Source organism: Stegostoma tigrinum, chromosome 6 (assembly GCF_030684315.1).
Source record: "Stegostoma tigrinum isolate sSteTig4 chromosome 6, sSteTig4.hap1, whole genome shotgun sequence".
Classification (NCBI taxonomy): domain Eukaryota; kingdom Metazoa; phylum Chordata; class Chondrichthyes; order Orectolobiformes; family Stegostomatidae; genus Stegostoma; species Stegostoma tigrinum.
The window spans coordinates 80,992,760-81,019,236 of record NC_081359.1 but is presented as its reverse complement, the minus strand read 5'-3'; the positions used below and the strand labels follow the sequence as shown (position 1 = coordinate 81,019,236).

General features: G+C 40.5%; 1 protein-coding gene across 3 annotated transcripts in view; it reads right to left on the bottom strand.

Annotated features, from left to right (window-relative positions):
- Positions 1-1,696: 1,696 nt before the first annotated feature.
- The window catches only part of b3glcta (beta 3-glucosyltransferase a), a 161,433-nt gene continuing 136,652 nt past the window's right edge, over positions 1,697-26,477 (bottom strand). For 2 of the 3 annotated variants that reach the window (XM_048532310.2, XM_048532311.2), the window contains exons 13-15: positions 23,340-23,459; positions 11,081-11,225; positions 1,697-5,958 (exon numbers count right to left, since the gene is read on the bottom strand). In XM_048532310.2, coding sequence (XP_048388267.1) covers positions 5,785-5,958; positions 11,081-11,225; positions 23,340-23,459 — 439 coding nt within the window. In that variant the 3' untranslated portion in view covers positions 1,697-5,784. Of the gene's footprint in view, positions 5,959-11,080; positions 11,226-20,081; positions 21,876-23,339; positions 23,460-26,477 lie in introns of those variants that run through there. The other variant, XM_048532312.2, reaches the window with a different exon arrangement.

The window sequence follows — 26,477 nt, the reverse complement described above, 5'->3', positions numbered from 1 at the left end:
ACAAACTCAATGCAAAACTATCCAGCTCTTTTGTACAGGGCATTGGTGAGCTTTGGGCTACTTCTCTTGTCAAAAATTGCGTAAGACTTTTTAGATCAGAGATGATGGGAACTGCGTTAGCTGCAGAATCTGATATAACGAAGTGTGGAGCTGGATGAACACAGCAGACCAAACAGCATCTCAGGAGCACAATTTGCATGATTGTCTAGAGCTAAGTGGGAAGAAAGTCATTCCAGAGATATGTCAGTCCTGGTCCCAGTAATGAGGAGTTGCTGGGATATCATGTACAGTGCTCTGGAGTTCAGCATGCTTGCTTGATTTAGATTTGGGAGTTGGGGCCCAGATGTAATAATCGTTGCAAAGTAAAAACCTGTTTCCAAGGGGACTATTAGGTTCAACTTGGGTTTGATCTTAGTTGGCTGGAGGGCATTTTTGGTAGCCACTTACTGGGTATGAGATGTAGGCAGAGGCTGAAAGTGTCGGTCTGATTGCAAGAGATGATAGAATTACTATGACAGTTGTTTTGCAATTTCATGGCAGGTGGAAGTTAGAGGGAAGAGGGCTTTTCTTCCTATATTCATTAACGGGATGAGGGCATCGCTGGCTAGGCATGACTCATTGCTCATCCCTAATTGCCTAGAAGGCAGTTGCAAGTCAACCACATTGCTGTGGGTCTGAAGTCACATGTAGGCCAGACCTGCTAAGGATGGCAGTTTCCTTCCCTGAAGGACATTTGTGAACGAGATGGGTTTTTCCAACAATCAACAATCATTAGATTCTTAATCCCAGATATTTTATTGGATTCAAATTCCACCATCTGCTGTGGCGGGATTCAAACTGGGTCCAGAATGTTATCTGGGTATCTGTATTAACAGTCTAGTGATAATACCACTAGGCCATTGCCTGTAACTGCCCCACTGTTCAGAGATTTTGGACCTGATGTCATGCTGGAGACAGTATGAGAAAGGCTTGTTTCCAGAGGCTGGCAGGAATTAGCAACCCATGCAAACTCAGTAGGTGTGGCTGGAGGTAGAAGAAGATGTGAGCTACTGTATTGTCACAGGAGTATCTTGATGTATGAAACACTAAAACCATTTTTATTTTTGCAAAGTGAATACAACATGATATATGATGATGAGAGGTCTATAGCCACCAGTAGCCATATTAGAATTAGAATTGGGTTTATTGTCACGTGTATGCAAATACAAAGTACAGAAGTACAATTAAATGTGTACAATGTTGCCACATAAGGTACCACATTTTAGGTATGAAGTAACTAAGTACAAATCTGAGGCACTAAAATAGATTAGGTACAAAAATAGAGAAATAAAGAGAAAAGCTAAAAGCGCTACATTACAGTTCTTCACAGTATAAATTAGGAAGATAAAAAAAAGTTAAAAGATAAACATTACAGTCCTTCTATAGTCTGCAGTCTCTCCATGCTGTGGGCTTTCCATGCCTGGTCTCACTCTCACTGCACTGTCAGACTCGAGTTCTATGACAGGCTGACTGCAGTCTCCAGCCAACCCTTCGCATCCCTACCCCACTGACCACTCTGCCCCAGCCCACTGACTGCTGGCCGCATCACTTTGCTCTGGCCTGCCACCAGCACTGCTCCACCCTGAACACCGACCCGCCCGATCACATCGCTCCACCCTGACCACCCCCCCCCCCCCCCCCCCCCACCCAAATCACATTGCTCTGTCCTGACCCTCTGATCATATCGCTTTGCCCTGACTCCCCTAATTGCTGGCTGTCCTATTCCAGGCCCTCAGCTGCTGCAATGCTTCTGCTCTCTTCACAGGCCAAAGTAGTTTGAGAAAACCCCAAAAAAAATTGAAAAAAGGAAAGGGAAAAAGGAAAAGCAAACAGAAAGAATGAATCCTGGGTTAAACAGAGCCTAAACTGAGCCATCTTAGAAGTGTACGAGCTTAAGGTTCACAAACAGGGCTGCAACATGTGCACCGAGTAATCTCTAAGTTGAGCAAAGGTCAAAACTGCTGAGGATTATTAATGCAGCTATTTAAAAGAACCACTAGAAGCTCTGCCTCTTTTGTCCTGACAGGACAAGTGGACGTAGAATGCCAGGAAGAAGTCATACCTGCAAAGGGAGTGCTTTAATTTCCCTTCCTTTGCTGGATGGAGGAGGCATCACTTTATAGTATGAGTTGAGGCCTTGTGGGGAATAGTATGATGGAGAGAGGGGTTAGATGTAGGAAAGACTGAAAAGTCATTGAACTCTAAAGCAGATACAGAGCACTCCCCATGGGTAAGACCCTGCCAAAACTTCAAGTGTATTGGGAAGCCTCCACTCTATGGAGGCATGTATGATCAGAGGCAGGTTTCCACAATATCCTTCTCAACATACCTGCAGAGGCACCTGGAGGGGGCGAAATCATCAGTGCTACCACAAAGGAAGATATTGAAGTCATAGAGCCAATTTCAGCACAGTATTCAAGTTCACTCTCGACAAACACAGATATACGCACATCAGTGAATACTCATGTGTGATTAGAAAGCATGCCACAAGATGAAAAACAGATCAGAAGTGAACAAGAGAGGTTGATAGAGTATGAGAGAAAGGTATGCTACTTCAGTCAAGATGATATTGCTTAGGATGATCAAGCAGCCACTTGATAATGAACTACGTCACTCAGACTCTGACCCCAGTATCCCTGCATTTCTCATGGCTAACCCACCCAATCTACACAACACTATAAGCAATTTAGCATGGCCAATCCACCTAACCTGCACATCTTTGGGCTGTGGGAGGAAAACAGAGCACCCAGACGAAACCCACACCAACACAGGGAGAAAGTGCAAACTCCACATAGACAGTCATCTAAGGGTGGAATTGAACCCCAGTCCCTCACACTATGAAGCAGCAGTGTGATCTACTGAGCCACCGTGCCACATACCATTGCTTCTGCACTGTCACTATGTTAGAATCCTGGAATTCTCTTCCCAACCAGCACAACAGGTGTCCCTGCCTCAAAAGAACTGCAATTATTCAATAAAAGAGCTCAACCTCGGGACATAAGAGTTAGGCAATGAATACCTCGCATTGTCAGCATTTCTTACATCCTTGGAGAATTAGGGAAAAAAAACCATCAAGAGCAAGGATTGAAAGCTAGATTAGTTTTATTTGTTTCTGGGCCATTTGAGTTGTGGACCTCATTCTTTGTAAGTGTCATGGAGACGCAGGTGGAAGAAATGACCATGGGATTGAGGTGTTTGTTCTTACTGAATGCTGTATTTATTAACCAAACTACCGTTTTGTAGATGGTACGCAGCTGCCACTGTACATTGGTGGACAGGGTAAATGTTGAAGGTAGTGGATGGGGTGCAAACAAGCTGCTTTGTGCTGAATTGTGTCAATCATCTTGACATGGGGTTGTATACACGAGGATATAGACTAGTAATTCAGAGATTTACCGGATGTTCTATTGAATCAGGTTCAAAACCAGATGGAATTTGAATTTACTGAAACATATCTGGATTTGAGAGTCAACTGCTGATTATGAAACCATTGCTGATTGTCAGTTAAAACCCATTTGGCTCACTAATGCCTTTCAGGGAAGGATATCTGCCATCCTCAGCTGGCCTACATTTGACTCCAGATCCACTGAAATGTGGCCGAATCCTAACTGTCCTCTGTGCAATTAGGGATGGATGCTCACATCCTATGAATGAATTAGAAAAAAACAACAGCCATCTCTACATCTCTCACCTTCTCTTGTCCACTTATAATGTGTTCCACTTCTGGTGCCACCCTTTCTAAGCACACATGAGAATTCACTGATGTGAGTATACCTGAGCTCACAGTATGATATCACTGAGCAAACAACAATATGGTACAAAGTTCAATGATCTGAACAAAGTCTTAAGTTTAGACTCCCATTCACTGCTTCCTCACAATCTGCACAGCTCTGCACCATTTACTGTGTATCAATCACTATTAAGCCTTGCTACTAATTTTACATTCTACTGGTGTCAAGTATAATCTAGCACTGTTGTGTAGCTCTTCAAGAACTGAAGAAGGGATAGATTGAGTAATTACAGGCCAGTCCCCTTGGTGGCAGGCAAATTACTGGTAAAATCTTTGAAAAACAGAATAAGTTGCTGCTTAGGAAGGTGCAGATTAATCAGAATGGAATCACTGAGGGGAAAATCGTGTCTGATTAAATTGCCTGATCATCCTTGCTAACTTCCAAAAAAAAATTAGGTTTTTCTGTATTTTCACAAGACTTCGGAAATGGCCCACAATTCAGAAAAGTATTAGCCCATGAGCTCCAAGGGAAAATATTACATCAGATTCAAAAATGGCTAAGTGACAAGAACGAAAGCTGCTGTGTTTTTGTGACAATAAGGCTGTTGCCAGGTGGGTTCCAAAGGGCTCAATACTATGCCCGTTTGTAAACCAATGATTAAAAGATATTTGGAGATGATGTAGAAATACGTGTGTGATTGATGGTGAGGAAGAAAATTTTAGACTGCAAGAAGATTAGGTGGGCAGTAACTGTAAATTGAATTCAAAGACATTTTGGGGACAATGAATAAAACAATAAAATACCATATAAATGGTAGGATATTGGGAAGTGTAGATCTCTGAAGCTAACTAGCAGATATGTAAGGTGGTTAAAGTGACACATGGATAAATCCCTTCATTAGCTGAGCTACAGACTACAATAGTAGGATGGTTGCACTAGAATTGCGTAACATTAGGTCACAGTTACGTCATCTTATTGGAGGAAAGGATGTAACCATACTAGAGAGGACACAGAGCAGATTTATGAAAATGTTGAGCAAAAACAAAGTTGCTGGAAAAGCTCAGGAGGTCTGGCAGCATCTGTGAAGGAAAAAAAGTGTTAACATTTTGGGTCTGGTGACCCTTCCTCAGAACATTTTTTATGAAAATGTTGTCAGGAATGGAAAATTTTAGTTGAGGGAAGTTTAGTGGGGGCATCATGCTTTACTTTGGAACAGAGGAGGGTGAGGATAATGAAGTGTAGAATTGTGAGGATTTAGGAGCAAACAGAAGAAAGGGTTTATCTTAGCAGATAGATCATTAATTAGAGGACATTAAATGTAACTAATTGTCAATAGGATTACAAGGAATTGAGAAGAATTCTTTTCACCGAGAGTTGGGTGGTGGAAGTCTCAAACTCACAGCCTGAAAATGTATAAACAGAAAACCTTAGTTGATCTAAAGAAAAAACTGGATATAAAAGTGAAATGCTGTCATTGATAGAAAACTAGCAGTGGAAAGTGGGAACAGACTGGATAGCTGTTTTCTGGGTAACACAAACACAATGGAGTGATAGGCCTCTTTCTGTGCTGTACATTGTCAGTGTATCTTGAGGTAAAATGGATGGCCAGTCTGATCCTGCTGACATAGAACATGCTTTCGCTAGGTAAATTTCATTATCACAGAAGCAAACTGAAGTCGCACATGGCAGTTTGTACACAAGAAAACAAGTTATTTATATAGATATATAGATAGGACTTTATTTTTACAAAATTAGATAATTACTTTTAACATTAACAGAAATGAAAGATTGCACATACTTTCTAGAAATACTGTGTCAAATACTGTCCAAGAGAATTACAAATATAATTCAGCATTTTACTTTGTAATATAAAAGGTATTAAGCAAAGTTATTAATGCACATACAGCTTTGGAAGGGGTTTCAAAAATCACAATGCAATTTGTAATCCTTCTTAGTGAAAACTAAGTGAACTATTTATCGATACATTAAAAATGCATTTTCATCTTTAAAGCATTCATAAATCTTCTCTTCCATTTTTTGGCTCCTTTATTACTTGATGTGATACAGGTTCATCCTCTATTGCCAACCAAGTTTGATAGATTTCGACTGGATCAATATTCCAATGTTTATGGAATGAAATTGGAACCTGATGTGCAAGGTAGTCTTTTGGATAGTCCATTGGACGTGCCTAGAAAATAAATAGTGGTGATGTTAGATATTGTTTTTCTGTTCATATTTACCAGATAGTTCAAATTTGCTTGGTTTGTCAAAATTTTAACAACTATTCTATCAGCCTTAGAAAAGTTTTAAATTTGGATTTTTCAGTGCATATTATTTATAAAGAAAGATTATTTTCTTGACATATTAGTTACTTCATTCCCAGAGCTGTTTTAGTTCTCCAGAATTATATATGTGAACAGGGTTATTGAGCACTTCCATCATTAATATTTCTTGAGGACTTGCATCTAAAGGTAATTTGGAAAATTGGTTCATTTGGCATACTGAGGAGATGCCTGGAGCTGTTTTTAAAAAATCACTAAGAGGACACTGTGGGAAACCTTGGGCTGTAGTAAAGTTTTAGATAATAACATTTAAAGGTATGAAAGGCATTCCAAAAATAACAGCTTGCAATTATAAATCACTTCTAACGTGGTGAAACATCCTGGGACTTCAGAAGAGAATTATCAAACAAAATTTGATAGAACCAAGGAAAGAAATTCTAAAAAAGTCAGGAGGCAGATTTTAAAGAATGCTATGAACTCTTTTATTCCCATTTTAATTTAACATCCTTGCAAAAGATGGCAGCTGTTGATACAATATTCCCCTGGTTGTGCACTATATTGTCAGCCTGGAATATATGCTTATATACCACTCAGTGTGATGGTGGCTAATTTGATGATCTTCAATACTTTTGATTAAAAATCTATTCATTCAACTACCCTGGTTTCCTGGTTCTCCATAATTATTTCCCCAGTCATGTTCTCTATTGGACCAATGCTCATTGTAGCCTTTTTTCCTTTTTACATATTTAAAGAAATTCTTTCTGTTCATCTTGATATTACTAGCAAATTACCTTTAAAGTTTATCTTTTCTCTCATTCTTTTTAGAAATGATGGGTAGAGTGCATTTGAGAACTGACAGCTACAGATAAAAAGTGGGGTAGTTGAAGCAGATGTGATTGCTCTATGAAAGAGTTGTCACATGAATGTACTGCTAACTTCATGAATATCAGACTGAGAAAAACACAACCTAGAACAGACAAACACATGTTTTGTTTGATAACTCTCTTCTGAAGCCCCAGGGTGTTTCATTTTCACCATGTTAGAGGTGCTTAAAATTGCAAGCTGTTATTCTTGGAATGCCTTTCATATCTTTCAATGTTACTATCTAGAACTTTACTACTGCCCAAGTTGACACAATGTCATGATTAACAGTTATATCATTAAATAAGTTTAAGATTTTTATTTGTTCACAGGATGTCCAAAATCACGAGTAACATTGAATAAATAAGGAAACATTTCTGATGCCAGAAAGGTCAGTAATGAGAGGGGTGGCGCGATGGCTCAGCAGTTAGTGCAGTAGCTGCATACTGTCAGGAACCTGGGTTCGATTCTACCTTTGGGCAACTATCTGGTGGAGTTTGGGCATTCTCCATGTCTCCATAGGTTTTCTCTGTGCACTCTGGTTTTCTCCCGGGTGTGCAGGTTAAGTGGACTGGACATGGAGAATGCAAAGTTACAGCAATAGGGTTGTGATTAGGTTTGGGTGGGGGGCTCTTTGTGGGGTGTTTGGGGGGTTGGTGTGACTCAATGGGATGAATGGCCTGCTTCCACAATGTAGGGATTCTGTGTGCATTTACTGCCCATCTTTAATTGCCCAGAGGGCAGTTAAGATTCAACCACATCAGCTTTGAAGTCACATGTATGCCAGAACAGAAAAAGAACAGCAGATTTCCTTCCCTAAAGGACATTAATAAACCAGGTAACAGAGTGTGGAGCTGGATGAACACAGCAGGCCAACCAGCATCTCACGAGCACAAAAGCTGATGTTTCGGGCCTAGACCCTTCATCAGAGAGGGGGATGGGGAGAGGGAACTGGAATAAATAGGGAGAGAGGGGGAGGCGGACTGAAGATGGAGAGAAAACAAGATAGGTAGAGAGGAGAGTATAGGTGAGGAGGTAGGGAGGGGATAGGTCAGTCCAGAGAAGACGGACAGGTCAAGGAGGCGGGATGAGGTGGTAGGTAGGAAATGGAGGCGCGGCTTGAGGTGGGAGGAAGGGAGTACTCTCGTACACCGAAGTGTTGAAGCAGAAAGTTGCTGACGCAAGCCTTATAATTGCTGAGTAACTACGATGCATTAAAGAAACGTGGTAAACGAGAAACAAACATAAGCAAGTATTACCTTCCACTTCAAATGGGGGACAGGTTTGAGAATCTCTACAGAAAGTAAACAGCTAATCTCCCAATCTTTTTTGTATCATTAAATCTGCGGAGGCCCTGGTGAATGAAATATACACTGTTTCTCCAGGATTAGTGGCGAAGTCACAATTTGATGTCCGGGAGATCAGTTGGATATTATCAATCTAAAGTTTTAGTTTTTAATTGAGCTCTTTCACTGCATGCTCTATCACTGCCCTGAAAAGTAGCCTGAAATTTGCAGTGTACAATGATTTGTGTCCCCAAAATATTTAATTCCTACTTCTGTTGTTGAAAAAATAGTGAATGGCATCAAGACTGCACATTGCCAGGCATTTTTGGACTTATATAGGTGGCAATAGCTGAAGCTGCGTGAGGGGAAGTAACAGGAAGTCTGAATCAGTTATGATTGCCAATAGTACCACCATTGAAAACCTAATGGATAATGGCAAGGAATTCTTTAAATTCAAAGATAAAGTCACCATAGTCCTCTCAGCTCAAAGGTCTGTTCTCTCTTTAGAAAGAGGCGACAGGTGATGGGTTAACCAGAGGGTCACCATGCCTCAGGCAAAGGGAGAGGTTGAGAGGGTAGGACCTTCATAGTTACCTCAGCCGGTGTGGAAATTGAACCCACAGTGCCGGCATCACTCTGCATTGCAAACAAATAAATCAAGAGGAAGAGCATAAAGAGAGGTCATAATTATTTTCCCTGGCAGTGGGAAGTGGTATCTAAAAGTAGATGAACCTGTGGGATTTTAAATAATTGTTTTGACTTATTGTTGAAAGAAGGGCAACCGATTGGTGAAAGATATATGTGGGTGTGGGAAGACTGGATAGCATGATGTTTGATGAAGCTGAAGTCAAAACAGGCTGATAATCTCTGTCCAGCAGCAAATTGGAATTAGCTGAGGTGATCACAGATTCCTTTAAAAATATCTTTCAAACCTCACTGGAAGTGAGGAACACCTTATTCGATTAGAAAGCAGCAAATGTAATAACTATCCTGGAAAAAAAAAGTGATTCACCTTTATGCTTCATCTCAATTTTGGGGAAGCGCTTAAAAATTAGCAAGAGTGATCTGATCAGTCAGCACTGGAACAGAATGAGCCAGTTGTCTATGTAAATTTGCTCTTTTAGGAGGAGGTATATCAGGGACGCTCAAAACTCCAAGATTTTCACAGTTATTAAGAGTTTGGTTCCAAAAAGATGTTCATGTTGGTTGCAGGATTTAAAAGTAAAGGAATATCATTTAAAGTTATAAACCTGAAAAAAAACTAACAATTTCAGGTGGTTCTGCTATAACACATGCTCTGGCAACAGGAATTGGTTATAATGCGATTGCTGAACAGGGCAACTCTATTTCTAAAGCATGAACTTGTGTTGGTCATAACGTGATTCCATCAAGTACACGTCAAAATTGTGGCTTTATCAAAGGAAAATTTCTCTTTTTCAATCATTGCAGATGGTGTAAATATTCAGAGTAGATCATAATGAGCTTATATGAAAAAGGTAATTGGATTTTATGTCATAAACCTCAAATTTGATATCACACAGATAACAACAGTCTTATTAGGAAAATATGTGAAGTCTTAGTTTGAAGAGTTTAAGATGATCACATTAAATGCAAATGAACTATAGTTTAAAATAATGAATGCTGTTAAAACATGCACCTTTGTGTGTAGTATTTTTGTCTAGATTTGTTACATATTTATTAGGTAAGAACTTTTGAACTTGCTCATGTAAATCATTTATACCAAAAGGTGTCTGTGTTGCAATCTGCTCTTTCTCAGCACTATTTTGAACACAATGTTACTCAGGTTTAAAACACACTTTAAGCCTATAATTAACTTCAATGTCAATGGGCTACATAGGAAAGAGAGATCAGATTCTTCTGCTTCACTTACACGAAAACCTATCCAGAAGTCTGTGCCAATGGTATGTCAGGTCAGATCAGCAACGGGCTAGGTTGTGATGCAGACGATGTTGCAGGTGAATAGATTTTATTTGATTATAAGCATCAATGCTCACAAGTGACAAGCATGGCATCAATGCTTACAGGAGAGCGGTAAGGAAGAATTTTGAGTGATTTTGAGTGATATTTTTTGGTGGTCTGTCCCTAGCCCTGCTTTTCTCATAGGACCCATCATTTCTACAGCGTTTGCTCATGTACCTGCTTCTACTATCTCCCCTGATAGTACGTTCCAGGCACTGACCACTTTCTCCACAAAAAAAACTTGCCTCACATCTCCTTTAAACATTTCCCACCTCATTTTAAACCTATTTATTAGAAGTGAGATAGAATTGTGGGACAAATATACAACTGGATGCTGAAACAGAATATCCTCTCACTTCATTTTGAGGAATTGTCTGAATTTCAATTAGGAAGGGAATCATGGTACGTTTGGTACCAAAGTTCTTTTAATGACCCATGTTATTGGACAGTGATCAGCAAGATAACATGGCATCATCTGATAATGCTGAAGGATCTACTGTCTTTGGCAAAAAAAATATTAACATTGAATTAATTTGCAAAATAGCACCTCCAGCACTGTAACATATATTTTAATTTCCAGAACCTAATTGAAAACACCGAACACACTAAAAGCACTGAACATACACTGAAAAGAAAAGCTAATTATTGGAAATGAACATACAGACTGTCAGCATCTGAGAATAAAAGGTTAGCATTGGAACTGAAATCATCTGTCAGGTGAAATGACAACTCTTAACATTTCTCTTTTCATGTACTGACTGGCATTTGCAGTGCTCCCCATTTGTAAATACAAGAAAAGAATATCCACTATGTGTACAAGTAACAAAATAGTCAGTTACTCCTAGGATGTAAAAGATTGTTTTTTTTACTCACAACGAATGATTTGAAAGTGGGGGATTACCTGGTGGAAAAGAGGGCTGTGTGTTACTGGGACACCAAGGCTGTTGAAGCACATTCCTAGAACCATATCGTCAGGTGCATCATTACTGTAACAGCTGCATCCACTTGCAAGTAATTGCTTTACTGCTTCTCTGCTAAAGACAATTCTATAGAATATAAAGCAAGAGAATTAAGATAAAAATGGGAATAAGAAAATGATGTACTTGATTAATTTTAACATCAATCTAGGTCTCACTAGCTGATATCAATCAGGAAAATCTACATCTGAAGCCTATTTGTGAATTTAGGTGTTTGTGGATGCAATAGAGTCATAAATTATGGAAACAGATCCTTCGGCCCAATTTATCAATGCCGACTAAGTTTCCAAAACTGAACTAGTCCCATTTGCCTTCTTTTGGCCCATATCCCTCTAAACGTTTCTATCCTTGTACCTGTCCAAGTGTCTTTTAAACACTGTAATTGTACTCACCTCTACTGTTTCCTATGGCAGTTTGTTCCATACATGCACCACGCTTTGTGTGAAAAAGTTGCCCCTCAGGATCCTTTTTAATCTTTCCCCTCTCACCTTAAACCTATGCCCTTGATGATTTTATAACCTTCTATAAAATCATCCCTCAGCCTCTGACGATCTCGGGAGAAAAGTCCCAGCCATACTACTGATTCTAAAATCCATATTGGTGACTATTTCAATGGAAATGCTGGCTACAATTTCTGGAGGAAGAAATTTATATTGCTTGATTTCAATAGCAAAATTGAGTAACTTTCAAGCTAGTTTGTCATCATTCTGCATCATTTTTCTATGAATAGCACTCAGTTGTTCCAGTAACAATACCATAAAAAAGACTTTTTACTGACCAGTTGCCTAATTAAATAGCAGTTGATAAAGACCACTGTAAGCATTTAAAAAATGCAAAGAAGTATCAAGCAAGAAAGGCTGATCAGCTTCTCAACCCTCTTCAAAACACGAAGTAATAGGAGAGTTGTGGTCATTTAATGCAGTAACAATCCAGAGGCTGGACGAAAATCCAGAGAATTTGGGTTCAAGCCTCTAATAGGAAACTAAGAATTTGAATTTCAAAATCAATAAACAGCTGTTACTAATAAAAGTGAATCCTTTGGACTGTTAAACACATTCATCTGTATCATCCATTAGCACTGAAATAATCACTTTGGAGAGTATTTCGGCTCAATTAGACAAGGGGGTCAATCTGGTGAGTACATCTGGGTGTTTCTGTACTGAGAGGAATGTCTGGGAAAGAATGTCTACTCTGCCCCATGCAGATATGCCTCTATTTTTGGCAATAAAACAAAGTCCATCTGGAGACAGGGTTGGAGGGCAATCAGAGGCACTCAGTAAACTGGAATGAAAGTTGGAGGACATTGCCCATGTTCCTACTACTGGTAATGCACGTGCTTGGCTTCCTTCATAAAAAAAGTGTGGCAGGTTTGGAAACTGGATCCAGCTGAACACTGTGCCTGCTGGAAATGTGCTCAGATCTGCGCTCCATTGCTCTAGTCGTGGATGCTCAGTATCACTGACAGATGGAGATGCGGAGGAGATGCCATGACTTCACTCCAGGTGCCCCTTCCTCTGGAGGTGATACAGTGGTGCCAGCAGACATACCCAAAGGGAAGGAGAGTGACCGACAGACATCCTACAGATTCTTCTCAAGACACTTCAGAGCTGAGCTGTCCCTCCACCTCGCCTCAGTCCATTGCCTCCAACGTCTCAGGCTAAGGAGACTGCTACTACACGAATGCAGGACATGACCAGTAGTCTAAGGCTCTCTAGGCTCAAAGCTCTCTAAGGACCGCTGCAAAATCTTCAAAGTCAGCAGGGCATGCCTTTCAACATGCTCCGTTAACCTGAGCTGCAGATGCTAGGCCTCAAGCAAGACAGAGGGCAAAAGGTGAAGATAAAACCTTAATTGGTGTTCAATCAATTTATGAAATTTGCAGTTCTGTCCATTTGGTGGCCCCTAAAACATCCTTTTGGAGTGATGGTGCAATCTATTACGCATTTACAGACTCCAGATGGGAATGATCTCTCATATCTGATCCAATGTTATGGCATAACATTATAGCCTATGAAGTGGGCACTGGAAAAATCACACGCTGATTTAGACAAAATGTGAAGACAAATAGAAGAAACAGAGCCACATTTTGTAGTGCTGTCAAAGAAGATGTTGAGGCACTGTTAGGAAATAGTGAATATTCATTGCATTGTTGGGATAGTGAGGGTATGAAGCAGCTAAAGAGAAATCTCAGTACGTGGGACAGTTCTGTAATATTCACCAGGGATTCAATTACCTGTTGTTACACAAATGTTTTTGACACAAGAACCATTTTAGTGCAAATGTCCAAGAGCATGAGATAATGGAAGTATTTACTTTGTTTTTAACTACATTAGCACTAACATTAATCAGGGCAAGGTTTTCAAATGCCTACAGACAGATTTTACTTGACAGCTCCGACCAACCATGGCCCATCTTTCCCACGATGAACTGGTGAGGCCTTCAGTGATCTACCAGCAATGTCTGGACAGATTTTGCTCGACTTCCAGGTCAGACCACAGCCACAAACTCTTGGAGTGAAATGGAGATGATTCCCACACTGATTGGCACTAAGCTCCCCAGGATAAAATTAATCCAGACCTTGGACTGTGCTGGTACCTAAGGATAACTGGAGTCCACTCTGATGCGTTAAGCGTGCCTCCCTTTTTCCTTTTACACATTGCATGTGCATGAAGCAGACAGCAATGTGTTAGCTGCAGGAGATGTTGGTGTTGACACAGCACTGTGCTGTGCAGCAACACCTCCTCATCCTAGTAATTGGTGTTTCACTGTTTCTCACAGCCTCAAGCTCCTGCCTTGCTTTTTCTGTTAAAGTCACCGTCTCAACTAAAAATTGCTCATCTTGCCTTCTGTACTTAAATACCATTCTGACACAAAAGCTGCTGCTCGGCCCTGACAAGCAGCAGCCGCTGAGCTGCCATTCTCCAGTTGGATTCTACAATGGTTCAGGGACACATTCTGCCTGAGTCCCCATAGAGATTCTGACTACAGTTGTAGAGGGTACAGCAAAAGTGAAGACAAGGAACATTTGAAAATTTTCCGTTGAGTCAGCCAAAGCTGTGTACTTATAGAGACTAAAGGCCACAGAGCAAAGTCAACCGATACTTGCTCAATATATACAGTCAGAAGTATCATGTATCTTGATTGAGCACAAGTTAGTGAGGAAAAGGAAGATAGTTAATGGGATACAAGTTGCCCTCCAAATCACTCATTATCAATTTTAGAAATATATCACCATTCTTTTACAATTGTTGGGTCAAAATCCAGGAAATCACCCCACCCCCCCAAACCCCCAAACAATGGCATTGTGGGTCTACCTAAATGAAATGAACTACCATGGTTCAAGAAGGCAGCTCACCACCACCTTCATGAGGACAACTAGGAAAAGACTATAAATGCTGGTCCAGCCAGCAACACCCACATTCTAGCAATGAATAAGAAATGCATATATTTGCATTTCACATCATCTAAGGAGAGTGTAAATAATTCTAGAAAATTATCCTGATGACAAGTATCTGATTTTTGGACTTACACGCAATTAACTCACCAGGTTTGCCATTATTCATGCCAACTCACAGATTTGAAAACCATGCTCTTAATTTCAACAGCCATCAGATTTCACTTTCTAAAAATCCTCACTCTGTTTTCAGCCATGGTGAATGTACCCATTCACAATGATTGACAGTTAACTGCCAGGCTTAGTTCAATTTTAAACCAGCCAGGTTGACTCTGACCACTGCTGTTCTGAGAAGTGAACAAGGAAATAGCTATCCCCTACTTTGCTGTGTTAAAACAGGTACGGTGCATGTACATGTTCTTTCTGTCTACAAGGAATAGGCCTGGCATATTAATACACAGTTTTCAGTATAAACAAAGCACCATAAGTGGGCTTGGTTGACAATTATAAATTGGATGTCAGTGTAATTTAATCACACATTCAGGATTTTCCAGTAAATGTTGTCCAGTTGCAGAATCACCTCACAGTTGCATACTGTGCTATGGATTTTCCAAACTGCAGCTGGTTGAGCATGGAGATTACCTTGCTGGTTGCAGAAGGGACATGTTCCTTTATGCCATCTGCCAATCTATGGAATGTACAGCCTACATACCTGAAATCATACCATCAATGAAATTCATATACCACGTTACTCATTTGTGTGATAGGTGGAGCGTTTTTTTTGGCTAGAGGTATCTTCTACTGTCTGTCAAAAACCTACTTTCACAGATCAGTAAACACATTGTAGAACTGTAGGAATGTCATACTGTACAATTGCAACCAGCAAACTTGTAGATTGGGTCTCAGCTATTATAATTTTGGAGCACTAGCAAACCACACGCAATATATTGGTAGACATACTATGCATGCTTGCAGATAGATTCAAAGAGGCCATCCACTTCTGTAGGTGAAATTTTGCCAATCAATTCTCACGTGACTGAACAGGCAAATTCTTGACTTCCAGATTTTTGAACACAGAGGGTAGGATGTCTCACCAGCTGGGGGGATCTGGAGTGCAAGACTAATTTCCTTTTCTTTTTTTCCCTCTGCTCCTGCTCAATTTCATTAATTAGTTGTTGTAACAAAGCATGATAAATGACTTTATGATGCAGCCTGACAGACAAGTTGTTATATACTGAACAAATGTAAGTAAGCCAGTCTGTAATATGAATGCTGACATATTTCAAGAAGAGTTTCAGGGTGTCCTTGATGAATTGTCTTTCTCATTCACTGAAAAGTTAGCCCTTTGAGAGTTGAGAGAAAAGGTATCAGCATTGGAGACTGTTTTCAGCCATCCAGTATGATGTCCAGTCCATCAAAGTCTACTGGATGGTCATTGGTTGGGGACAGCAGGTGTCAGTCAGATTTTTGAATTGGATATTCACTTTCTCTAGGCTGCCAGTTGGTAACACCACTTGAGATGTAAATAGATCAGGAGAGTCAACTGTCACAGGGCAAAAGCACCAACCAATTAACCAGAAATGTTATACTTTAAACATCTTTGTCTGCTTGCAAACCATAAGAGGAAGCCTTGGGGACCGCTTTGCAGAACACCTCCGCTCAGTTCGCAAAAAACAACTGCACCTCCCAGTCGCAAACCATTTCCACTCCCCCTCCCATTCTCTTGATGACATGTCCATCATGGGCCTCCTGCACTGCCACAATGATGCCACCCGAAGGTTGCAGGAACAGCAACTCATATTCCGCCTGGGAACCCTGCAGCCATATGGTATCAATGTGGACTTCACCAGTTTCAAAATCTCCCCTTCCCCTACTGCATCCCTCAACCAGCCCAGTTCGTCCCCTCCCCCCACTGCACCACACAACCAGCCCAGCTCTTCCCCCCCACCCACTGCATCCCAAAACCAGTCCAACCTGTCTCTGCCTCCCTAACCGGTTCTTCCTCTCACCCATCCCTTCCTCCCACCCCAAGCCGCACCCCCCGCTACCTACTAACCTCATCCCACCTCCTTGACCTGTCCGTCTTCCCCGGACTGACCTATCCCCTCCCTACCTCCCCACCTACACTCTCTCCACCTATCTTCTTAACTCTCCATCTTCGGTCCGCCTCCCCCTCTCTCCCTATTTATTCCAGTTCCCTCCCCCCATCCCCCTCTCTGATGAAGGGTCTAGGCCCGAAACGTCAGCTTTTGTGCTCCTGAGATGCTGCTTGGCCTGCTGTGTTCGTCCAGCCTCACATTTTATTAGATAAGAGGAAGCCATGCAGTTGACGAACACGCATGGTGCAGTAAGAGCACCTTCACCGCCATGTTTGTGCTACCCACTTACTAACTATAAGAATATGGGCAGTAAATACTTGCAAATACCTCTCCAGGCCAGTCAGCAACTTCCCTCGCTAAGTGAAAATCTGTAACTCCCCTTCTAACAGTAATATGAGTGTATCTATACCCTAAAGATAATGGCAGCTCAAGAAGGCAACTCACCATAATTTTTTCATAAGTATAGCTAACAAATATTTCTCTAGCTAGTAATCCTGCATCCCGTGACTGAATTAAAAAATGTGCAGTCAGTGGCTTCTTTAACCTCTGTGAAGTCAGCCAAAGCTGATGCCCTGAGCTTCCTCCCATTGTGATTGGCAAGTTCAGTGGGAATTTTGATGATGAACAAGCCATCAGTCATGTATCCTCTACATCTGTAGTGGACTGCCTACTGGAAACTGCCATTGTATCCAGCAGAGCTCTGGAAGGAGCTGAAAAAGCAGATGAGGACAGTGGTAATTCTGACAACCACAGGTAAAACTTGGCTCCACTTGGCCAGCAGGCTTTAACTCTAGAGGTTGCAAATGTCACCATCTGATGCCCATCTCACTTCCTGAGCCACAGATGTGAAGTTTCAACATTGAGCAGCATATTTCCTGATCATATCTTTAATCCCTTTAATTGGCACTGTGTTCTTGTCTTGCTTTCATGAAGGTCAGAAAACAACGGATCCATAGTTAAATTATGACAGCCATGTTCATACCACTGGTATGACTGACTAATATGTTGAATTTGATAGCTTGAACATAGCTTAAGATGCTGCAGTTAAATGCAGAATTCAGCTGATTGCACCAGTTTCCTGACATGAACCCCCAGCTCTGATTCTCTATTGGATCATAAAATGTGCACCTGTGTGATAAAATTCAGACTGTCATTGCCAAAGCCTCATCAATTGCATGAAATTCTCCTTGTGAGTGAAAATAGAGAAATGGAGATTTGATGTCCTTGGTCTATTGTTGTGGTCTGTTTCCAAACCATGTCTGTTCAAATGAAAACTGATAGGAATTGAAGTCGACACATATTTGAAAGCCCAATGAGTGTCATGCTGTTATCCAGTGGAAAGCACATGAGGGAATAAGTGCAGTCATCAATTACATAGACACTTATATAACCAGTATTGCGCTTTACACTCAAAGTGAACAATTAAAGAAATTATTTTTAAAAACTCACTGAAAGCTTGAAAGCCATACTTGAGTTGGTTGAAAGTTTTTCTTCATAATGAGCACCAAACATTTCATGCATCTTTCTGTACTTTTCAACACAGGTGACCTTATTCTACTGTTCAGTTCAATGGAGCCTCCCTATTTGGTTCCACACCCAGTAATGTGATTTTAGGCACAGCAAGAGAATCACTTCCCATTGCTTCACTATAGCCTCAGAAGTTCAAATAGTTCGAATATCTTTTTCCAGCTTATGATGAACTGCTCCCTGTTGTGATTGTTGTTTAATGTCAGTTATTTATTTATTGTTACTTTTAATAGAAGAATAACATGTGTTGTTAAAGAGTGCTGACAACCAAAAAGCAGTGTGCCCTAGTAGTCATGCAGAGAGAAAGAGCTGAAGTGCAGCTGGGGGCAGGTGGTTACCAGGAGGATAATGACTACTGAAATTCTGAGTGCAAGTAGGTGATATCTAGTGAAATGTCCTACAATAACTGTGATAAACTATGGGACATATGGGAGGGGAAGGATTGAAGCTTAAGTAAATGATCAAGGTCAAGAGGTTTGTAGATGAATCTTACCATGACAGCCCTGGTGAGATCGTTACATTTCTTCTTGTACTGCAGCCAGGGGTGGAGATTGTGAAGAATGTCATGATGTTTGCTTCTTCAATGACTTACACATATTTGGAAATTAAAACCAGCTCCAAATTTCAAGGTGTGTGTTCATCTTCTAAGGACCAGATGAATTTCACACACTCCACAGCAGCCTATCTGTCATATTTAAACAATTACTTTTTTTTATTATTCATTCATGAGATGAGGGCTTCACCGGATAAGCAAGCATTTTTGCCCATCCCTGATTGTTCAGTTGGTCGGTAAGTGTAAATTACATTGCTGTGGGTCTGGAGTCACATGCCAGGCAGTTTCCATCCTTAGAAAACATTAGTGAACTAGGTGGGATTTTCCAACAATCAACCATAGATTAGGGTCATCATTAGATGCTTAATTCCAGAATTTTATTGAATTTAATCCCATCGTGGGATCTGAACCTGGGTCTCCAGAACATTACCTGGGTCTTTGGATTAACAGTCTGCTAATAATATGACTAGGCTCTCTCCTCTTCAAATTTGATAACTAACCAGTCCTTCTGCTAGGACTAGAGAGCTACCAGCTATCAGATTGGTAGAGCACTTGGAGGCAGGATATCATCAATTACGGGTGCAGAAGCTGAGTGAAATTCGCTTATAGCTTCCAGAGGTAGTGGAGCCGAGGAGGCTCACTCCTCACTTCTGAGCTAGTAGGCGTAGCCAATAATTGCAAGTAGATTCAACCCTTTGGTACTTGTGGCTGGCATTTTCGAGTTCCCCTTGAAGGCCCTGCAGGCAGAATGGAGACAGCCTCCCTGCTTAATAGACAGGGGCCGCTTTCCAGAAAAGCTTAGAGGCCCTCACTGGTTACCATTTTCAGCAAAAGCTACAGGTAATCCAAGAGATGAATTTACCCCAAACAACAGAGGCCTGACTGCTGGAAAATTGGAAGAAGCTAGGGAGACAATGCCTTCAGTTTGGACTGCACTCTCCTTCAAGGCCTAGCCGATCAGCCTCACAGCCCACTTAGGATGGCCGCATTCTTCCATTGCATCGCCTTCTAGTTAGTGCAGACCCAGCAGTGGTTCCAGCCCATAGTGTACGCCTTTGTAAAGTACTTGTAATCACGTCAGTGCTGTTCTTGAATTCTTAACTTACTGCATGTGGATCAGCCTTTGCTGGTTTCCAAGGCAGGCATTATATGATGCCGTAATTTTTTAAAAAATTCATTCATGGGATGAGGGCATTGCTGGCTGGACCAGCATTTATTGCCCCACCGACTGCCGAGAAAGCAGTTAAGAGTTAACCACATTGCTGTAGGTCTGAAGTCACATGTAGGCCAGACCAGGTAAAGACGGCAGTTTCCTTCCTGAAGGACATTAGTGCACCAGATGGGTTTTTCCAGACAATCGACAATGGATTCACGGTTATCATTACATTGTTAATTCTAGATATTTATTGAATTCAAATTCAACCATCTGCCGTGACGGGATTCGAACCCAGATCCCCCGCCCAAAACATTATCTGGGTCTCTGGATTAACAGTCCAGCGATAATACCGCTAGGCCATTACCTCCCCTCAGTTTGCCTGATTTGGCAGTTAGCCTCAGTACGTAATGCTCATGAGCTTTGCAAACATTATCCTACGGCATTTAATGGGTCTAAAGGAATTGAGCTTGATCATTAGCACAAGGTGAAAAAAATAGGCACGAAGGAAAAGAAACTGGCAAAATTCAGAAGGCTATTTGGCTGAATATAATCTGATTGGAAGAGGCAGGTTATGAAATGATTGAATAAAAATATTTGCATGTCAAAAGTAGTGGAATTTGATTCAACAACAGCTTAGAATGACAGTGCAGAATAAGGTCATTTAGGCTGTTGCGTCTATGTCAGCTGTCTGCAAGAATAACACAGTTAGTGCAACTCGCCTGCCATTTCCTGGCACACCTGTACATTTCTTTTCTCTTCAGATAACTATCTAATTATTTCAAAAGCCATGATTCTATTTTCTTCTCCCACATTCTCAGGCAACCAGTCAGATCCTAATCATATGTTGCGTGTAAAAGTTTTTCTTCATTTCACCCTTGGTTCTTTTGCTATTCAAGTCTCCAGTCCCTGGTACTTAATTTTTCATCAACAACTTCACCTCATCTACTTTGTCTGGGCCCTTTACAATCTTGAACACCTCTATTAAATCTCATTTCAACATTTACCTTAAATGAGAAGAACAGGCCCAAATTCATCAATCTATCCTCATGAATAAGGTTTCACCTCTCAGGAACCATTCTCATAAATCCTTCCCGGGTGCCTTCACATTTTTTCTGGAGTACTCCGAATTGGATACCGTACTTTAGTTGAAACCAAATCAATATTTTATATAAGGTTTACTATACATTCATTGCTTTTTATACTCGATGCGTCCATCTATAACGCCTAGGGTATAATATGCCTCTGGCTGATTCCTCAACCTGCCATAACACCTTCAGTAATTTATGCAAATACATCTCCCCCTCTGCTCCTTAAGTCCTTTTAGAATTGCATTTTTTATTTTCTTAACACAATGATTATTTCAGATTTATCTGCATTAAATTTCATCTGCCATGTGTCCATCCGTTCCACCAGCCTGCCTATATCCTTTTGAAGTCTATCTCTATCAACCGCACAATACATTCATGTTTTGCACTGTCTGAAAATTTGTGCCCTTCATACCCAACTCTATTTCAACTAAATGAATTTTAAAAAGAAACGTTTTTAGTATGACATGCAGGAAACTCCACTGCATTTCCAGTCTGAAAAACAATCATTCATCATTTTCTGCCTTTCCAATAGTCAGCTGACTTCATACTCATGCTGTAACTCTCCCTTTTATTCCATTGGTTTGTTATGTAGATGAATGGTGGGTCATAAGTAGTCCTGGATAGTAGGTCTTGGGCCTTATTTGCATAGATGTAGTGCTGTGGGAGGAGCTAAGCAGGTAAATTGAGTGAAAGCAGAGTTAGCAGTAGCCTACAAATAAATAATGACTTTGCATCAGCCTGGACCTTTAGCAAGAAGGTGTAGAATATTTATCAATGCCTAGCAGCAGCCTCTGGAATCTGCATCTGGTTGGTCGGGTGCTCAGGAGCCTGGAGGTGAGAATCTGGAGCTGGACAGTCTCGAGCTGAGGGATCACGGGATTAGCGTGGCTCTGAGTGAGGAGCTAAAGGAGAACAAGAGTAATATCAATCAGGGAGATCATTATGAATTTTTTGTTTCTCAGTCAATGGACTGGCACAACTGGCAATTTATTGCACAGTCCTAGTAAACCTCAACCTTGACATATAGAGTTGGCCATTTAGGACTTAAGTGAGGAGAAACCTCACAGCATTGTGAATGTTTGAAATTCTTAACCACACAATGTCATGGAAGATCACCTGATATTCAAGACCTTAGATTCCCCAGGGAATGGTATGAAAAGATTGTGTTGAGGTCAAAGATGAATCTTTATCTTACTGAAAGCAAAAGCAGATAAAATGATCTACTCCTGTTCCCACTTTTATGTTCTTATGATAAAACTGAATGTCTTGTAGGGTCCTTCAAAGGCCAGTTAAGAGTCAACCACATTGGTGCAGGACTTGAATTACATAGAGGCTTGATCTAGAAGGATGGTAGATTTCCTTGCAGTCATACAGTCCATGCCAATTAGGTTTCCCAAACTAAACTAGTATCATTTGCTTGCATTATGCCCATATCCCTCTAAACACTTCCTATTCATGTACCAGTCCAAATGTCTTTTAAATGTTGTAATTATACCTCCATCTATCAATTCCTCCAGCAGTTCATTCTGCATATGAACCACCATCTGCGTGAAAAAGCTGCTATTAAATCTCCTTTAAATCTTTCTCCTCTCACCTTAAAATTATGCCCTCTAGTTGGTTACTTTCACCCATACCAGAACTTTATCTCTAAATTTTTTAAATCTTAATTCAAATTCTCAACCTGCCATGGATGAGTTTGGTGCCAATGTACCAGGAATGGGATGAATACTTCAACTTCAGATACATATCTGAGGGAGGATCACTGGTCTTGAAATATTAACTCTGAACTTTCCTTCACAGTTGCTGAGCTTTTCTAGCAACTCCTGTTTTTGTTCCTAACTTAGCTTTTCGATGGGAGGAAGTGGGGGAAGTGGGGATTGGTGTTTCCTGAAAAACTCAAGTAGGTGTTGATGTTTTGTGTACATAGAGGTTCAGATACTTGTCTCTGGCATGGTCAGACGTCTTTTGTATCTGCTTGCCAAAAACTGTGGGTGGCCAGGTAACACTTTAAACTGAGGGCCACATCATTGTGAAAAAGTGTTTGTGAGATAAACCTGCTTTTTGGTTTCATTATCTTATACAAGGAAACTATTTGTTAGACATATTTTAGAACTTTTCTTTTACAAACATGTGGCACGAATTCTATTTTAATTAAGAAGTAGCCCCAGAAGCAGGAAATTGTTTGCTGCTCACTTTTGATAGCAAAGCTGACATGAGCCACAAACCTTGCTGCTGTTGGCTAAAATGTATTAAGTAATCGAACCCTGGTATTGCAACCTTAATGTGGTCTTTGTCCACCTGGGGCCTAAAGTTTTTCTTTTTCATTTCTATTCTGTCTTCACACACCTTTGCTGAAATTAACTTACCCTCCGCCTCCTGTAATGTAACTGTATCCACCAGTACCGAGTCCATAGCCATAACGTTCCCCAAGGAAAACTGGTTCTTTTGGATTGTAGCAGCTCAATAATCTTTGGAGTCGTGGGATACTGTATCAAAAATACAGTTAACCATTTTCCAGTATGTAACATGCAAATTTAATAATGTAAAACTATAAGCATTTTAAATCACAAAGTCGCTAAGTCATTGTACACACAAAGATTATACATTATTTGTAATGTTATCTTGGTTACCAAAGCATCCTGAGTCATGAAGATCGAAGAAGAAATATGTCCTACATTTGGAAAAATGCTCATGCATTCATTATAAACATATCAGGCTGGACTGTACAAGCTTAATGACAGCAAAACTGTTGACAGTCATTAACATTACACCTCTGGAGTTTGAACATGCTAATCATTTCCAACTTTTTTCCACATCTTTGGTGAAGATATCGCGAGATCTTCAGGGAATTATTGTAAAAATAAGTAGAATAAGAATAAATGAATACAATTTTCATACAGATAAAATACTTAATGATAGTGATGGGTCAGTAGAATTTTCATAACACTCAGGGGGTTCTCAGAAGCAAGCAGCTTGAAAACCCTAACTATCTCCCTTAATAAGAAACCTCTTTCAATGACCAGGAAGAAAAATGGGCATAGGCTGAAAACAGAAATGTAACTATTCCAAAACTAACGATCCCCTAGCCAAACTGTTCCAGAACAGCTACAACAATGGTATCTATCTAATAATCTGGAAAACAGCAAAAGTGTGTCCTGCCACAAAAAGTGGGATAGATCTAGCCCAGCCAATAACCATTCCATCAGTCTACCCTTGATCTTCAGCAACGGAATGGAAAGGATCGCCAACAGTTGCCTTGCAATAACTTGTCAGCAACACCGAGTTTGCAGTGTGATCTACACCTCAAGGATTGCAGCAGTTCAAGGAGGCAGGTTGTCATCACACTGTCAGGGGCAGTTAGGGATGGGAAAATTTAAACAAAAAGTGTTGGAGAAACTCAATAGATCTGGCACCATCGGTTAGTAGACAAACAGAATTAACGTTTCAATATAATTTTTCTTTAGATCAGCTTCCAGACTTACTGAGTTTCTCTTGTGGTTTCTGTTTTTATTTCAGATTTCTAGCATTTGCAATATTTTGCTTTTATATGGGCATTTAAATACTGGCCTCTTCAATGCCACCCTCATATTATGAAAGAATTAAAAAAGGTGCTTTACTGTATATCATAGGTCTGCCTCCTCTCCTCATATCTATTTTCCTCCTCCTCCAGCTTCTGAAGCTTTGCTGAGCAAATGCAGTTTTACTATTGTCTGTGCTTCCAGTGTCCCTCTAAATATTACGCCCTCAATTGGGCTTCTGCTCGTTTCTCCTGACTGCTTCTTCTTGTTGGACATCAAACCTGGCTGCAATCCATTAACTGACATCCAGTCATACTGCTACTCACATGGTCATGTTGCCAACCTGATACTGTCCCAAGAAACTAATGGCCTATGATTTTGACCTATTAGTGTAGATGAAATAATAGCACAGAGGAAACTTCAATCTTGTCCAGTTCTTTCCACTGTCAGCATTTAATGGCACACAAGTTCCATAAATCTTCAGTGCTTGACTCATTATCAGAAGTTTGATGTAGAAGATCACATTCACTAATGGCAAAAGTACAGGGTCAAGTCTTTCCAGGATATTGTGTTGCACCTCTGAAAATTATCTTAATTAAATAGTTATAAAATGGAGGAGTAAACGCACCCTCTTGAAAAGATTACAAAAACTAAAGCACATGTACAATAGTCAGTTATTTTGTCTATGGTTTAGCTTAAGAAGGTGAGGATTGATGCTTCGGTTGTGTAGACCGATGAGGAGAACACACAGCTGAAATTCCCATTAAGAGTTTGGCAGCAAATCTCAGGAAAGTCTTTGCAGCAGCACAGTGCACAATCATTGGAATAAATGCTAGTGTTAATGGATTAAACTATGAGAATAACCTGCATAAACCTGGTTTGTATTTCTTTGGGTCTAGCAGGTCTGTGGAATTACCAAGCTGTTGTTTAACTTTTTTTAAAAAATGCCTGCCTAAGCCTGTGAGCTGAAAAGAAATGCATTTATGCTTCCCATCCTAATAGTTGTGTATTGATATAACGCTAAAGTGATAGAATTATAGCATTATTGCCACTTGAGTGCTTCCACACTTTATCATTATCACAGTTGGGGAAGAATCTATAGGTTCACAGTTTTATTGACATTATGAAGTGGTTATTAATGAATCAGGTGACTTTGATGTGGGACTTTGAATATGAATGTTTGTTATTATAAGGGATAAAATACTTGAGATTTAAGCAGACCCATGATCACTGTCACCTAGAACGATAAAGGCAAAAAATATATGGGAACAACTCCACCTGCAAGTTTCCCTCCAAGCCACTCACCATCGTGACTCGGAAATATATCATCATTCCTATAGTGTCACTGTGTCAAAACCCTGGAACTCTCTCCCTAACAGCATTATCAGTCTACCTACACTAAAGGTACTGCAGCAGTTTGAGTAAGTCACCAACACATTCTCAAAGACAATTATGGATTGGCCTTGCTTTATTTTGTCTCAGCATGAGTCCTGATATTTGTCTGTACAAAATGATATGGCCATCAGGGAAAAGGGTAATACCTAGGAGGATAGATTGGCATGGGTTGGCAAGAAATTTAGAGGTGATAAAAGGGACCATGGTGTGGGGGGTGAGGTCATGAATGGCTGAGGAGTAGAGGGCCTAATGTTTTGCAAACCAACTTTCTAAAAACTCATTCATGCGACATGGGTGCACTGGCTAGGCCTATATTTATTTCCCATCCTTAATTGTCCAGAGGCGGTTAAGAGCCAACTACATTGTGCTGTCAGTCTGGAGTCACACCTCAGCCAGACCAGAGAAGGATGGCAACTTTCCTTTCCTGAAGGATATTTGTGAACCAGATGGGTTTTATTTGACAACCGTTGCATGGTCATCATTAGACTCTAAATTCCACCATCTGCCATTGTGAGAGTATAGGCCTTAGGATCTCTGTGAATCAAAAAATTGCTGAGCTACAGTACTAACCATGGGCTATAAATAGATATC